Source organism: Heliconius melpomene, chromosome 12, assembly GCF_056956725.1.
Source record: "Heliconius melpomene rosina isolate 202511_hmr_F chromosome 12, ASM5695672v1, whole genome shotgun sequence".
Classification (NCBI taxonomy): Eukaryota; Metazoa; Arthropoda; class Insecta; order Lepidoptera; family Nymphalidae; genus Heliconius; species Heliconius melpomene.
Window position 1 is genome coordinate 10,606,516 of NC_140400.1, and position 18,349 is coordinate 10,624,864.

The 18,349-nt window shown below is 32.0% G+C and overlaps 1 protein-coding gene across 1 annotated transcript in view; it reads right to left on the reverse strand.

Moving 5' to 3' along the window:
* Nucleotides 1–2,859: 2,859 nt before the first annotated feature.
* The window catches only part of LOC146533820 (G-protein coupled receptor Mth2-like), a 62,211-nt gene continuing 46,721 nt past the window's right edge, over nt 2,860–18,349 (reverse strand). The window contains exons 2-10 of the mRNA XM_085194417.1: nt 9,258–9,475; nt 8,635–8,861; nt 8,233–8,418; nt 7,798–7,876; nt 7,366–7,547; nt 7,027–7,152; nt 6,526–6,682; nt 5,844–6,033; nt 2,860–5,417 (exon numbers count right to left, since the gene is read on the reverse strand). Of these exons, the coding sequence (XP_085050543.1) occupies nt 5,307–5,417; nt 5,844–6,033; nt 6,526–6,682; nt 7,027–7,152; nt 7,366–7,547; nt 7,798–7,876; nt 8,233–8,418; nt 8,635–8,861; nt 9,258–9,475 (1,476 nt within the window). The 3' untranslated portion in view covers nt 2,860–5,306. The remainder of the gene's footprint in view (nt 5,418–5,843; nt 6,034–6,525; nt 6,683–7,026; nt 7,153–7,365; nt 7,548–7,797; nt 7,877–8,232; nt 8,419–8,634; nt 8,862–9,257; nt 9,476–18,349) is intronic.

Consider the following 18,349-nt stretch of genomic DNA (forward strand, 5'->3'; position numbering starts at 1 on the left):
GCTTCTCATTTACTGTAATTAATGTGATCCCTGATTTACTATCGACTCGCTACGGTTAATTAGATTGGCATTAATTAATTGAAAGTGAAAAGGGATGAGTAAATTCTGTATCAAGTTCTTCTTTAATTAACGTAGAACTTCGATAACTTGGTTCGTCTATTGTCTACGTATAATAAATGTTATTGAAGTTTGAAATTTTCAGTATTTTCTCGAACTGGCTTTTGGTGTGGATAATAATAATTATATATGTAAACGATTAATTACTTTTTGCAGCTAATTCAAATTTAATACGAAAAAATATCCATAAACCAATCGTAGCGCGGAGGTACAAGCGTGTGACTGCCCACGCGACAGGTAGTGGGTGCAATTCCTACTCGAGGAAATGGAAATTTAATATTTTCATTTTTTTCTGGTTCTAGCGTCGAGGTAAAGTGCGGCGTTGAGTTCTGCCAGAATTCGGCTGAAAGTAGAGAGACTTTCTCTGCCTTTTGTGTGTAGGCAAAAGCTTCAACCTGAAAACAAAATCTTAACTTTAAACTTATAAATATTCTCACACTTCCGCCTAAAGAAAGAGAACTTGGCTATTTTCCCCCTTTATCTTACAAAACGGCTAATAAATTATAGATTATTTGATAAAATGATTCATCATACTGACACATAAATACTATGAAAATATCATTAATCTTTCACCCTTTTATACGGAACACTCGGCAGCCAGTTCGAGGTACATGCATGTTGATTCATACTTTAGAGTTCCTTACACCGTGAGATAAGAGCTTATCAATCACTTTTTGTGTTATAGGGAGCGGAATCAGCTCGAGCTATGGGGATTAGAAGTGATATGCGGGAGTGCTACTTACTATTCAAATCTTGCATTTTAATTTTTTTTTTAACTTCGCAGTATATCCCTCACGTTGCAGGGTACGCAGAGGGAACATGAGAACCTGGTGTAGAGACACTCTGTACCCATTAGGACACTTCTGTTTCTTATTTTCCACCAAATACTGGAAGTGGCAGAATTCAACTCCGCGATTTGCTTCATGAAATGAAAAGGAAATGATGAAATTAAAATATTAAATACTACATTTCCTCGAGTGGGAATCAAACCTACAACCTGTAGCTTCCCTTTCACGACTAGATATAGTAACATTTTTTAAAAAAAATATTACAAGCAAAACGAATTTAATGAAACCATTTAAGTGAACTTCCTGTTCTATATTATTAAAAGGGTGTGTGCGATAGACATTGTGGACAATATTTCACGTCTAAATTTATAATCATTGTTTGCTTTTCAAAAACGTTCATGGTTGATTTGAGTGGAGCTTAAATTTGTTCGGAGGGTGTGAGCCCTCGAATAATTAACATGAAAAGGAGGATATGAATAAGATATACATAAGAGATAATCTTAGAACGATACAAGATTTTACAATTACGAATAGCTAGTATAGTACAAATTTAATATTATAACTTTATATGTAGAAATACTGAAAAGTAATAAACTGAAATAGTTTTATGTACCACTATATATCTACATTATTTTTATTTACATATTTACTCCTTAGTTGAGACTTTCACAATTATTCCAAGTTGTCGTCGAAAACAACAATATACAAATTCCAAAGAAATAGATAGATATAGTGAACTCGGGTTGAACCACCAAAACCTCACGCTGGTATATGGTTATAGGACTAAGATTTTTTTAATACTCATAGAAAGATAAAAGGAAATAAGAAAACAATAAAAGCACAATATATTATAATAACAAAATATGTAGATATAGAATAACTATCTAGATTAGAATTTCCTCATTTAATTTTATCCTAGAACATTTCCTGATTATTCAAATGAAATAGCAATTATTAGATTGCAGCGGACGCAAACAATTCAAGCATTAGTGCCATTCCGTGGGTAAATATCCTGGATACTCGGCTGATGGACTGAATACCATCCCGTACAGCTGGAAGGAAATGGGCCTATGCAAAATTCATTTCATAAATTATATTTATTTATTTATTACTTATCAAGAATTCATTAAAATTATTTTCATATTATTAAAGTTTACGATTTCCAATATAAAATAAATTCAGTCTACCAAATAAAAGATACTGAGAAACCCTAAGCCAGCTTTATTCTGCAACTCAAAGAGCTCAGTTGTTAAAACTTTTTAGTTCTGTATAGCACTTGGCCTACTAAACTTCTTTAATTTTGAGATTATAAAAAAGGCAATTATTCTATATTTCGCTTCAAGTATTGAGAACATTTTATTCAACTCTAGTTTAATTCAATTTTCATTTATTTTATTTTTTAAATTTTTAAGTGGCTTTAGGAGGGTAAACAAGTAGACAATCGTGGATTTAGGGTTAATATAAAATAGTAAAATTTTAACCCAAATTTGCATACATATTTTTATTTTTAAGGTTACGGTAGAGAATTACAATTGACATTTTGAATAGTCATAATATTCATACTACGCGAGGTTGAGTACCGCCATTCAACACGCAATGCCTCGAAAATTCAGCGGAAAAATGGGGAACGGAAGTGTCTTAATAGTAAGAGAGTGTCTTAACACTAGATTTTTAGATTCCCTCTGCATACAGTGTGATGCAAAAAGAAAACAATGAAATATTTATATATTTTTTTATTATTTCTTATCTTCTGCTAATAACTCTGCATAGCTGTTTTTCATCTATTAGTTATTTCAGTTATTTTGTTATTAGCCTTTTCATTTTCTCTTGATATGAAATTTCATATGACAATTAAAAATGCAATATAATTTTTTAAAGTATTTAGTAATAAAAATATTTATTATTATTCTAAAATTAATAAATGGCTAGGGAGGTTCAAATAAATATACTGATATATTATAAAGCTTCTTTATTTAACGTCATGTTTTGCAAAATAGACAAATATACATTTTGATCGTCACTTCACTTAAAAATTCCGCAACATTTAACAATAATATATTACATAGTTACACACGCATTTTATATTTTTACATGAAATAAATTACACATTACTTTTTTTACAAAACAATTAAATGTCTTTACAGGACCAATATTATACAGATAAAACAAAATTATTTATTTAAATGTTAGCAATCAAACTCCAAAGTAAATTGCAACGTTTACAAAGTTACAAATCTAATTATTGTCGAGGAGCCTTTTTTCGTAATTCACGAAATTTTAGCAATATTTGAAAAAAAAAACAATTTTTATATTTTTTATATTCATCTTTGACTTTAATTCCTCTAAAATGTTGTTTAGACTTTATCTTTATTTATACATCAAATGAAGACTAAATTTAAATAATTATATTTTAATAAGTATATTTAACATATAACGTTATGTTGGAACATATTATACTTGGACAATTTAAAGCAAATATTTTTCATGTTAAATAAAATTATGCTAAAATGTATGCATTCGTCAGTATAAATGTGAAATCATAGAAATTTACATTTCACGATATATATTACTTTAAAATTATTGAAGTGAATAAATAACAAATAAAATATATACTGTACATGTTTATAGGGTTGTTGCAACATTAATACGTATTTTCTATAATTTAATTAACAAAAAAATACATAAATAGAAACCTACAATATAAAATGTAGACATTCTTCGTAGCATACTATAATAAAAATAAATTAATAACTTAACTTCTATACTATACTTAGTTTAATTAATTACAATTTTATGACTAGCTCACGTAAAGGAAATTAATCGCACCATAATATATGTATTCTAGTATTATCTAACATCGTTATGGCACTAAAGTCGTCGCTTTACAAATCCGCCGTATCTGAGCGTGAAAAAGTTGACAATTATATAAAAGAGAAGCTTCACGCTTTAGCTCGTATAGCAGGATAGACTGAGGGCAAGTAGTGTTTAGACATTCCATTCACACTTATTTTTCGTAGCGTGATATTTGTTTCCACTACACTATATATACTTGTTTTCAATAACTATTTTATTTATTCTACTTTTATGTTACACAGGGAACGTAAAAAGCTAGGAATAGAATTTGTTTTTTAAATTGTCAAATAATTCACGCTGTAATATTTATAGTTGAACGGAGCGGCTCTTAGACTATAACCGTCAACATAATTGGTCTCGTTACTTATTTATAAAAATATGTATTTTCTTATAATTTATATCTAAACAATTGTTACGTTAAACAAGTATTTAGTTCTTCTTTCCTATGAGGCTATAAAGTATATAAAAGACTAAAGTTCATTTTAAAGTTTTTTTTTACTTGTAAGAAACCAAGAAGAAAAGCTAAATTTCGCCTCAAAGGACAGCAGTACTAACACAGTATTTGGTAACTTTAACTTAACACAGTACATGCAGCTATTATTTCACAAAGCAATCTATTTAATTGTGCAATTTTTTATTTTATTAGTAACAGAGTAGGAACAAAAGTATAGTAGTGAAGACATAGGCTTTACTAATATCAATAATTAATGTCACTTCAAGTGTAGATTTCTTTATAGTTTATCAACAAGGAAAATGTTCGACAGAGTATCTAAATAAATTATAGAGCTTTTCCTATAATATAATCATTTTCATAAAAATAATATTAATAATTTACATTAAATCATAATAATGTTAGCTTTGATTATGCTAAAGAAAGAAAAACAAAAATATTAAATATTATAGTGAACGCGAAAATAAAATGCTAATTTCAGTTGGAGAAAAGTATAGCTATCTTAATATCTTACTTTTCATTATTCTTTTGTTTGCAGAAACCGAATACAAGTTATTCTCTTGGTCCATTTACCTGGCACACATTGTTTGTTCCGAATACATTACAATTCAGTGGAACGGTGCGCTTTATCACAAACTTTTACTCCTTCTGGGCCATTTCTTGAGGAACTTTGCGAAAACAGTATAAGTAATTGTGGAAATACTTCAAATATGCAAATAAACGTTACAGGCTATCACAGGTTTTCATTTGAAGTTATTTCTTTTGTTTTTGTGTTTTGCTACCGTAGGTAGCTTACAATGATTCGTTTTAGCGTATGTTCTATAAAAATAAACCTAATAAAATTTAAAATTATATAAATAATTAAATAATATAACACTTTAAAAGTAATGCGATATTTCCTTTATCATTTAAATTACACGACAACAAAGCACTATAAAGTAACAAAAAATAGATATACCGAATGTTCACTAAAAGAGCATTTTGAGTCGAATAAAACCAAGTGTGGTAATACTGTTACTATGATCAGTCTCAGCTTCGCTTCGCTTCGCTTCGCTTGTGTAATCCCATACAAATGGTCCACGGTGGTTACGTGGTGGTTACACATAGTCTCGTCTACCGGAACCACCGTCGATACTATTTCTATCGCTTACCACGCATACTTCTGACTCGTCCTTTTTCCTTTTGCATGTTTTGCACAGTTTTGAGAGCTAGAGGGCAAAATAATATATATGATATAGTTTTTAACGTTTCTAAATATTATTTGTGGTTTAGGAAAGAAAAACACTTTTATAAGAAAACGTATAAAAATTGTACGTATAAAAGTTGTTACGTCTAAATGTAAAACGATTTTAAAAAAGCAATATGTTAAAGTTTTATATGGTTTCTTATTTTGAATGAAAGTTGTAACAATTGTATGTAAATTTCGCCCATGTGGGATGAAGCGCACCTATACTAATTGCCTAGAGGGCTTGAATGTGTTATCGAAAAAGGGTGAGCTCAAACTTTTCTATGTTAGAAAACAGTTATTAACCAAGACAATTACCAAGGATTATAATGACCTATAGGTACAAACGTTCTCAATCACAAATCAAAAAAATGTAATATTTTATTTGAATTTTCTTTGTTTAACTTACCTTAACAAAAGACCTAACGGGTTGTTGCAAGACGTATATAGCGAAAATAACGACACCCTGCAAAGCGTTGATAAGGTCAAAAATAGACCAAACTGACACTGCTGAAGAACCAGCTCCCGCTGCCCAACTCACCACCTCGAGGACCCAGGACAGGCCCATTATCACGGTTAGTAGACAGCATGTCCGGAATCTAAGAAAATAATTGTATAATAATTGTAGTCTATTACATATTAATATTAGATAGCAATCCTACTCGACAAACTTTACTGAATAAGTTGTTTATTTTTGTTGTTGTTGTTTTTTTTTTGTTGTTTATTTTGTTATTAAATATATGATAGACGAAAACATCAAATTCAAGCATTAAGACTCTTTAATCAAAAGAGCTTTAGTCTCACCTTTCTTACAACAAAGTAAATTGAATTGTTATTTTAATATTTTCTTCTTGAGATTAGCCAGTGATTTAGGTGTGGGTAGAAAATAATAAAAACAGCTAAGCCCCTCATCGTTTTGGAATTTGAACGTGACTGACATACAAAGTATTGCCTATAGCAATTTTAATATTAGTAATTCCTTACAAGTCTAGCTGGAGTCTAGACTTTTTTTACTGTTTCCTATTTCAAATCAAATTTCTAGTTCTTTTGGTAGTTAATTATATAAATTAATTCGAATTTGCAAAACATACATTTTCTTATATTTCTTCAATCTTTGTGTATATGTTATTTTCGTATCTCGTTGGGGTGACGAGTTTCGTTCGTGAACTGGCACAGGCTGCCCCAGCACAGTGCCAAGTCTTACCCAGTCGTCTGATGTACTGAAGTCTGAGTGTGCTACGTCTAACGCTGTTAAAAAAAAAAAGATATTGACTTCTAAAGTCAACATAGCCTTTAGTGTTAATACAATTGCTTTTAAATGCAATTGGTTCTATATAATTTTAAAATTATTATTTATATTTCTTTAAGATTATATTTAAGTAAAAAAATGTTGTCGTTAATTAACAAACGGTTTTTATTTTTTAATTAAAATAACCTTTAAAGGAAACAAAGCTCGAAGAAAATCGAATCTAATCTAAATTACTAAAAGTTATCGGAAAAATATCTCAATTATATGTTAAAATATTCATAAATGCTTTTATATTATAAAAAGAAATAATAGGCAGGTAGGTACTTTTAGTAGTTAAACTCACGTGTAACGTCCTTGAGCTTATCGTAATGCTTGGCAAAAGCTCGTGATGTAAATAGAAATATGACGAAATTGCTAAACAGTATGACCGCCACAGGTCCGTAGAAATAGGGTAACGCCGCCTGGTCCGCTGTGAAAAAGGAATTTAGTTAACTTATGTAAGTTACGTGTTTATATACTAAAAATATATACAGTAAGAAGTAAGTTAAGTAAATATATATTCAACAAAAAATACTATTTTATGGAATGCACAGACAGTTTGTGTGTCTAGAATGCTCTAGTGCTTTCGCGGGCGAAGCCGCGAGCAGATCGCTAGTATTTCATAAAGTTGTGCCATACTCACTTTTAAACCAACATCCCTTGACTCCAAAGTTAGGTTTCAAATATGTACTGGGCACAGCTGGAGATAAGTCCATAGTAACAGTTACTATTAGTAAAATTACTGGTAATAAAACTGCATATGCGCAGTACCAAACAAATCTTCGCCTCATACTTCTTCTGCTTACTGAGCAATGAATGTATCTCCTAAAAGAAATATTTTATTAAAAAATTAAAAGCTAAAGGTATATAAACAAGTATTGGACTTTTCTTAATTTCACCATATATGGCTAAAGTTCGGAATATGGTAAATATTTGATAATTAAATATATGTATTATTATGTATTCTTATTTTTTTTTCTTTTTACTGAAGGTATAGAAGTAAATATTTTTGCTTTAGACCTAGTTAAAGCTACTTTTACATGAATAGAATAAGATATACAAAAACGACACTTACCGTACATTTAAATAAGTGTCAAAACACATTACATTCAACCAGAAGAAACAGGACACAAATGAGAACTGGATAAGGTAAGCTGGAATAAAATAACTAAAGTTAGTCAATTTAACTTATAGAAGCTTTCCAGTTTTTTCGTTAAAAAGCTGGGACTTTTAATTTTAAAAAATATATTAAGAAAAATACAGCTTATTTTTATTAGAACAAAATCTTTACTTTTCAATTGACAGTTACTCACGTAGATGTATTAGGTTCTTTGTGAATGAACGCGATAGACTTTGAGTTCGATCGCCACTCAACACGCAATGCCTCCAGTGTTGTAAATGGTCACCGAAGTGACTTAATATTAGGTTCCCTCTGCCTACCCTACTATGGCGGGAACAGCGTAAAGCTGAAAAAAAAACGTATTATTATATTAACACAAAGTTTACTTACCCATCAAATTACAAGCAGCAGATGGAAACGCATGGCCAGCTAATTGAGTGGCAGCTAAACAGCTGAACGCTACGGCCAGGCAAATCGAATGACACGCCAACGCCTTGCCATGTGTGTCCCTTAATTCGGTGATAGACAAATAGACAAACGCCGTTGCCAGGAGAAATGGTACTGATATTATTAAACCTGTAAAAAATACTAATTAAAGCAACATCAATGAAAATAACAATACTCTTTTTAGACAACTTATATATAAAAGAAACTTTTTTTAGAAAAATTTGAACCTGCGCCTCTTGGAAATCGTTCCTACGTGTGGAGTAACACTTTAAAAACCTTAAAAAAAAAGAATAATAGCCTTTTTTTGTCTTTGACTTTAATTTTTCTACGAGTATATAACCTTACCCGTTGCATAAGCGATGAGGGTAGCTGAAGTCTTCACTTCTTCTATCGGTGACGCGAAACACACCAAAGGTAATGTCAGCCCCGCTGGATAGGACTCATTCCAGAATGTTTCCATACAAAAATCTCTCGTACCTAACATAGGTGGATTGTTGAACGGCACGAATAAGGATCCGTTAAACAAAAGATAAAATTCATCTTTACTATACTTGTCAGGTTCTAATTTGTATCTGTAAAAATAATAGAATTATTGACGTAAGAAGGTATTGGGGCACAGTGGCTCAAGCGTGCGACTGTAAACGTGACGGATGTGTGTTCGATTTCCGACCAGGAAAATGATTCATAATTTATTAGTGTTTTCATTTTTTCGAAAAATTCTGCGGAAAATGAGGAACAGAGTGTCTTAACACTAACGTACAGCTGATAAAAAAACCTATATGTGTTTAATTAAACATTATTAGAATAAAAGTACAATTCAAAGAACTTGTTCTAGAAGTCAAGCAGTTATCCCTTGTGTAACATAAATGTCCTACAAGAAATTGCCGCCACTTGCTCGCTAGAGGTTGTTTTAAAGAAAATTATGAAGATGTATAAATAGATTTAGTATTTCCATTTTAAAGGTTTACCTGTCGTATGCGCAAGGGTTTCCAACGATTGTTTCGAAGACATTGGTATCGTAGCTCCACATGAAAGTGTCATTAGATTTGTGGAAGATCGGTTGGAAAGTCAGCGAGGAGCGACTGCATATAGTCTTATATTTGCCATCCTCAAACGTGACGGAGAGATTTTGCCCACTAGCACAGCACTTTGGTACCACTGGTAATTGCTTCTTGGCTTCCTCATCCTGTAACATTATATAAGGTAAATACTCTAGAAGGCTTCGTTAAATAAATATCACAAATTGGGTCGACCGCATAAAAGACAATTTACAGTAAGGACAAGTTAATTTGGATGTCATATCAACAATGATATATAGCACGGATCATATGACAAGTGCCTAATCAGAATTCAAGAGGAGTATTTGAACTTTTGATGTATTCGTGAAAGAAATTTTGACTGAGGTTAGCTGACGCAATGCTCCTTTAAAATTGGTCACGTAAACCTACAAACATTTATGCCTATATTTTTATAACAGGCCAGTCGTGGTGCAGGGGCACAAAAACGAGAGAGTAAATGTAACAGGTTGTTGGTTCGATTTCCTCTCGAGGAAATGAAATATTTAATATTTTGTATTTCTTCGCTCTGGTGCAGAGACAAGGCGTGGCGTTGAGTTTCGTCACTCAGCACACAATGCCTCCAGGTTTCAGCGGAAAATGTGGAACAGAGTGTTTTTAACACTACGTCACCCTCTGTCTACCCTGTAAATTGAAAGGATGATATAACAATTTTATTCACTGCTCTCGTTTACTTTAAATCGCTTTAGAATAAATGATGCATAAATGTATATAGCTTGAGGTAAATCACCGGTTAAATATCTCTTATAGCAGGAATTGTAACTGAACCTACATTTAGCTAATGGCATTAAATTCTTCGTACCTACATTGAAATCGCTATAAATTGTCGACAGCAATTTCACTTGTAGTTGTACTACGTATTTATTAAGCTAAAGACGTAATAAATACAAAGTTAGAAATTTGTAATCGCAGAGCTTTTTTTTAAAATTATATACTGCATTTAGCAGGCTGGCAGAGAAAACTTAGTGTTAAGCTTTGCGTGGTGAGTGGCGGATCTTAACACCGCTTATTGTTTTGTTAACAGAGCGAGAACAATAGAAATAATTCATTGCCTCGACGGGGAATCCAACCCATAACCGTCACGTATGCTGTGAAAAGCTGACGGCTTCTATGCCGCGTAATGAATTATATCAAAACATATAGAAAGATTAAATTAAAAGAATTAATTTAATTTTTCATTTTACGTCCCACTCAAAAAAATATAAGTACTTTTTAACAAATAATCAGAACCGTACAAAAATATCTTCAAAAAGAAAAACCCACATTGAAAAAAATTAAGAAAAAAAAAAAGGCGAAGTTGAAAAAAAAAACATTTATTTTCAATTTGAAAACGTACAGTAATAAAAATGAACAAAGGTAACGAAGTTAGCAAAAGTCAACAAACGCAAACACCACCGGCACCGGCACCGGTCGAGAAATACGTCGCTCGCTAACTTTGAAACTTGCCGGCTTTCGGAAACAGAACAATTTGTTTTATACGGGTTTAGGAGGTTATAGGAGTTTTTCATTCCAAAAATATTCACTACCAGTGTATGGGAGGGAGGTGGGGGGGAGGTTCTGACGTCACTGTCAACTAGCGGAACAATCGCCGACGGAGGACACCGTCAATATTTACTTTTCCCTTGAAACTTTCAACGTTGCTCAATTACGGCTATTTCGGAATTCGCACTATATTGGAAATTTGTTAAGTTATTTTACAAGTCTTCTGAATTTTTTATGCTCTCGAACTGGCACTGAAAATGTAAATTTGTACGAGGGCTTAAATAAAATTCACACTACTCGAAATAACTTTTTTTTTTTTATTTAAGTGTCTTAAATCCCGTAAAAATTATATGAGAATGTCGTTATTTTAATAAAGATATTGTACACAATTTAAGACATACTTTGTCTTGCTGTAACGAGAAATTGTAACGAATAATTCATTCCCCCCAGGGGGAACCGAACCTACAACTCAGCGGAAAGTGGAGGATGGAAGTGTCTTAATGGCAACAGAGTGTCTCAAGATTAAGTTTCCAGGTTTTCTCTGCCTAGCCTGGTATGTGCGAGATACAATAATGAAACTATAAAAAAGATATTTTACTTTATAAAAAACAATGCCATTGGTATTATTACAATAAAAGGAGAGTAAATTGTAAGAGCACTCTTTCCTTTACAAATTCATCTTAACGATCTCTTAATCGACTGATCTGAATTCCATTATACTTTTTTCATTCAAAGGGAAGTGCGCACAGAACTCTGATTTAGAATCATTTGTTTTAGAAGTATAAATAAAGTTGTGTTGGAATGTCAATCGCACTGCTGGAAGCTTCACGTTTTGTTTTACCATTCATTCATTCATTCATTTTGTCGTTAATCATCCGATAAAATATCACGTCAGTGTTAAAAATATTGACAGTTTTTTTTCTCTTTTTTCGTATTTTTTAGAGTTACACGAAAAAAATAAAGTTAAACGAAAAAAAAAAACATTTAATTTTTTTTTTTTCGATTTTTTAGGAAAACAAATTTTTCTATGCGACATTTCTGCTGGTTTCGTTTTTTAAGGTATAATTGGCATTAATAAATAATTGAATATTTCTGTTTTTTTTAAAACTAGCGTACTGCTATAATGACGGAAAAACTTGTTTCAACCGACCAAATTTGCTTACCATTCCGAAAAAACTGAACATTTGTACGTCCCGATAGCATGTTTCGGGTCACCGTGACACACAAGCGAAAATCAGGACAGTCCCGTTCAAAACGGGACGTCTGGTCACGTTACGTATGAGCGGTGTCAGATCCGCTTTTTTAGTATAATATTTAAATAATGCAGGGTGAAGATAATGATAAAAACATTGTATATAATGTAAATTTATGCTAGGAAATCAAATCGACCGTAAAATAATAATGATGTGATCTCACTGCTCTTAATGTGTCGCCTCAGTAATTGTCTAGACAATAAAGTGATATATTTTAATTCAAACAATAATACTTTTTTACTGAATTATGGAGTATCATCGTGGTATTTGAGGCCATCGTGACACAGTGGACTGTAAACACGATGGTTGTGTATTCTATTTCCTCCCAAGAAAATGAATTTTATAATATTTTTACAAATTAGTTAATAAAGCAAATGAAGATTTTTTACTCTAAAGGCAAACTTAAAAAAAAGAAAGAAAATCTTCACAAAATAAAGAACTTATGTACTTTTAAAAGTTCTTAAGGATTCACATTTTGACCTCTTGAACTGACTTCCGCAAGAAACTTCCTCCATACAATGAAATCAACACAAAGGGTAGAAATCTCGTATAAATCCTTTTCCTACTTTATTGTAAAACCTCCCAGTATCGTATAAACTTTTACATAGTGTATACAAAGCTTAACATATTTAACGTTAAAAATTAAGATAAGATATAATTATCATCAACAGCCTGTCCTCAACTTCTACTGGACATGGGCCTCTTTAATCACGCGTCACCAATCCCATCCTGGACCCTTCGCTGATAACCCTTTCCTTCCCTAGCAAGAGAACGCTACACTACGCCAAATAAAAAAATCTAAATATAATCCACATAAATTAGTAAAATATAACACCGTTTTACACCAACGTAATCAAACGAAGTGGCAATTTCCGTTAAAATAGAACAAAACGATCGCTCTATCCAACCAAATGTATAAATTAAAGCAGGGATTGACCCCAGTCTTGAGATGCCAGAGCGCTCCAGCCAGAGCGCTCCAGCCAGAGCCAGAGCTGCCGTATCCGCAACGTAGATTTGTCTCAGTCCTCACTCTCTTTAGGTACGTTATCTGAGCGGTGGCTTAGCCGTGTTGATAATTGAGTGCTCCTCCGAGTGTAATTTGTTCATTGTGGGAAACTTAATGAACAAACCAAAACGAGGAATTTGGGGAATACTAATAAATAGCTATGGAGAACAGATAGATAGAATATATAACAGATAGATAGATAGATAGATAGATAGAACAGATAGATAGAACAGATACATAAATAGATATATAGATAAAAGTTGTTAATACTAAGTAACTATTAAGGTTTACTTAAATATTAATATAGGCCGTCGTGACGCAGCAGCACAAGGGTTTGATTGTAACGCGACGGTTGTGGGTTCGATTCCCACTCGAGGAAATGAAATATTTATTTACGTTTATATTTCCATTTCTTCGCTTTGGTGTCGAGGCAAAGCGCGGCGTTGACTTCTGCCACTTAACACACAATGCCTCTAGAATTCGGCAGAAAGTGGGGAACGGAGTGTCTTAGCACTTAGGTTCCCTCTGCCTACACTGCTGTGTGCGGGATACAGCGTGAAGCTGATTTGATTTAAATATTAAAATTTATAACCTATCATACTATATAATAAATTACAATTTGTTTTTATCTTTACACATTTAAAATATTTTGGGGTAATAAGTCCTTCTTTTAGTAATAAGGCACTGGTGTTCTTTCTACCTACGAGTATAAAAGGACGTTGCGTGTTTCACTGTGGAACGCAAGCAAGGAACCAATACTGTTTTTCTGAGCAACCCAATTAAAATAATAATCACCACGTTCAATCAGAAATGTCACAATTATACCACAATTCCTTTACAATATTATTTAAACATTATAATATTAGTATATTGAACATTTCTAATGATGAGATCCATTAAATAGATACATGAATTACTCTTGTCTTTATGGGAACGCAGTGTCATAACACTAAATTCCCAGGTACCCTTTGCCTAACCTGATATGTATGGAAAACAGCGTGAAAGGAAAAAAAATAATAAATGGACGAAATGAAAATTATACTCAAAATAAAAACATAAAGAATTCTTTCTAAAAAAGGAATAATATCCTTGGAAAAGAAAATAACTTACTATCAAATGATCCCAAAATTATATACAACTTTTATAAATAAAATCTAAAGTTAAATTACATATGGACGTATAGTTTGTTTCTCTACTTTGTTTAACAACTTTATAACAAGATAGCCATTTCCGTCTCCTTCAATTATTCTAATCTAATAAAACTTTCTTTTAGCCATGTCTCCCATAAATATGTTGATCATATTCTTGGTAACTTGAAACTAAAGGGAAATATGTGGTTTAATAATGCATAAGAAGTTCACTGCGGATGACGGTATTACTGTTTCTTTTTATAGTACCTAGTAAATATTATTTTCAAAATTAATAAATAATAAAATAATATAATATATTATTATTCTTCCGAGTGGGATCGAACCCAGAACTATGGCCATTATAGCCGCAAGATTGTGCCCTTGCACGACGGCTGACTTCTACTCGTATATGATTTTTTATACAAACCCAGCTTCAGGTTCATATTACTAAATAACCTTATATGAGGCATTTGAATGAAGAGCCGTACAGCACGTGAGTACGTAATAAGAGAATTTCAAGAACTCAGGTCACGTTTCGGATACTTTGAAGTAAGTGGGATAACAAGGGGGTAAACAATGTTATAAGACTTAAGATGTACACACGATATTCAATAGGAGAGATTATTTCGTTTAAAAGTTTGTAAAGTTGTTAGGTTTAACAATTTAAATTAAAATTTTCAACCATTTTGACAAAATTTTGGACAAGAATTAATTAATATTTTACTGAACTAGAAAATTTTACTTTTCAAAAGGATTAACAATAATTCTCCGTTTGATTGTATAACCATAATTTTATAATTTTCGGTAATGTTTATGGATGTAAATACATCAACTGTGTTCTTTTTTTTTTATTTTGGTGGCACTACCTTTCAAATAAAAAAAAATCATCAAAATCGGTTCACCCAGTTAAAAGTTATGAGGTAACAAATATTTAAAAAAAATACAGTCAAATTTATAATCTCCTCCTTTTACAGAAGTCGGTTAAAATAATCAAAAATCTCTTATACTGTCTTACTTAACGCCTTAAAGTGGTGAAGTATTCCAATTTCTATAACACGAGTACTCTTTTATAGTTTTATATGACATAACGGGAAACGATAAAAGTATCCGTAGAAAACGCTACCTGTATTTATTTATTTTATCAATTTGATGTGTTAGTGTTTGGTGTTGAGCATTATCCCGCGAGAGTCGTAAATAAGTTAACAGTATCATAAAACGAGTGGATTCTATTGGAAATTATTTAAGAGTAGTTTTATTAAGAGAAATCTTTGTCACGCTTCTTTTTACGAATAAATCTAATGAAATTAGGTAGAATAAACATGGGTGAAATATATATGTCATATCATATTAGTGCCTAATGTTAAGGAACTCTGTTCCCCACTTTACGCCGAGTTCTGGAGGCATTGTGTGTTGAGTGGCGGAGCTCAACGCCACGCTTTGCCTTGACACTATAGGGAAGAAATGAAAATATAAATGTAAATAAATATTTAATTTCCTCGAGTAGGAATCAAACCCAGTCGATCTTACAGTCACTTTGTGCCCTTGCGCCACGGCTAGCCTCACACTGGATCACAAGCGAGGATAGTAAATCCCGCTACTAAGATATAATAAAAGATACCTACGTATCATGTAGCTTTACAAATTTAAGTTTTTGACTATAACAAGTTTATGCAATGTAAGTTTCATTCATTACTAAAATTTTCGAAATATTTACTTCAATTTCTTAACTTAACTCAACTTTCAAAAACTTAAATGCAAAGAAGTATATTTAATTACATCTTGCTAAGATTCCACCACCAGTGGCAACACTGGTCTCTTCCACTACGGGTGACTTTTTTAATTGACTAAACCAGACATTGGGAATTCCGCCGCGTAATATAAGAAAGTATTTTAATGGGACGTTTCGTACAAATGCAGTGGAAGAGCAGATAAGGCAAATTAATTTCTTTTATTTTCAGTTATCTTACTTCGCTATCTTACCTCCCTAATATATACAGCTAAGCATTTCTGCTCTAGACAGCCGCGTTTGTACTTAACGATATTTATTTCGGCTGTTTGCTCGGTAGCAGAGAATGCTCATATTAACACGACACTATCTCTAAAGAGTAAATTCGGTGGGTTCTGGCTTCGAGGCAATTTCTTTAAGTGGCCTCCGCAGAGACTGCCTTATCGGTCTTTATTAGTTATTTATACCAGTTGTGTTGCATTATTTTTCGGTATGTTGCTACGTTGACATTTTTGGGTCAGTTTTAGTTGTAGTTAAATTTGTTTTCGCAGGACCACAATTATCGACCTCCGGTAATGCATTTAGTTTTATGTGTAAGCTAAGCTAAATTTAACTTGTTAAATACTTACATAATGAACAAAAATTGTAAATAAAATATTTTAATGAAAATGAAATACAAAATTAATAAAGTTTCGTAATACAAATAGTACTCGAATCAAACTAAAGAACTTACTTAGTTATACAGAATGACGTTTCACGATTCATTTATATGTTGTACTTGATTGGAACTGGAAGTGGACAACTTTATTTTTGTCCAAGTGACAGCTGTCAAAATTATTACTTTTAAATCTCACAATCGAGATCCAAAGCGTTCGACTGAGATATCAAAATAAACAGCCACAACCAAACGACTGGGCTGTTTATAAAGAAAGCATCTTGAGAACTTTCAATATCTACTTAGTACAGTAACAATCCGTATTTCACATTTAAATATAAATATCAAATAAAAACGCCATTGTAGTGCAGTGGCACGAGCGTGCACTATAAACGCCAGAGATGTGGGTTCCAGCACACTCGTGACAATGAATTATTTAATATTTTTAATTCATCTCCCTAGAACGGAATTTTGTCAAACCGTGGCGTTGTGTGCCGCCAGTTAGCACGCAATGCCTCGAAAATTCATAGTAAAATGAGGAACAGAGTGTATTAACACTAGTCTCTCTACACAGATATACGCGAAAAACAATTATATTGTTTCCAAAATCTGTCATTCATATATTCTTAATAGTTTTTAAACAATGCAGTCTTCCGCGATCTCCATCCACTATTAAGTGGGTCCCACAAAACTTGTATTTAATAGCGTGTTTGGGTTATCTGGGTACATGACGAGATATCGACGTGGCCGGTAGCTGGCGACGGTGACAGCCACAGATAAGCCCACGCAACAGCCCTACTGGCTTTATAAATCACGTCGAGACATACAGAAATACGTCTAATTGAATGCAATAAAGCTTTCTTAGAAATGTATCACACGGTTTGTATTAAATTAATCGAATAAAATGTCGTTGTCATATATATTAAGTAATAATCTGCAAAATTCCTTTCTATTTAATAGGAAAATTTCTGAGATAGAGTAGAGTTTTTATATTTTTGTACGATCGGGCACAAGAATGAACTAAAAAAGTTAGTAGAAGTTATCAGAAATAATGGCTCCGAGCTAATCCAAGTAAATAATAAAAAATACAAGAAAGAATGAACTTTTGTGACTTTTATAATATTATTGTTATTAATATTTGATGTCAAAGAGATTTACTTACAGAAATTTTGACAGACAGCGAGAATTTAGTGTTAATACACTCCATTCCCAACTTTCGAGAAATTTCGTTTTGAATGAAAAATTGTATCGTTGTATATATTTATATACATATATTTTCTAATTATTTACTTTTCAATAAAATAAAAATATATCATATATTGTATATATTATTACACATAAATATTGAAATAAACATCGTATGTCGTTTCTATGTTTTGGTAATAGAAACCATTGAACCTTAAATATATGGTGAGAAAATAATATAAGCAGTACAAATTACAATCGATATTTTATCAAGTTTATTTGAATTCGCCCAAGACTTGTTTGTGTACATTGTTTAAAGTGTAGAACTATAAAGTCTCTTCTCAACCGAAGCACGCACCCAAACGTAACTAGTTCAAAACTTTATTTTATAAAATCAACGAAGAGAAAGAGAGTTATTAAATACTTAACAATAACTTTTTAATTTCTCCTTTGACCTATTCTTAAAGTTCTTCTAAAAGCAACAGCTTTTTAAGCTTCATTATCCGTAATAGTAGGTTAGCCAGAAGGAACGTAGTGTTCACACACT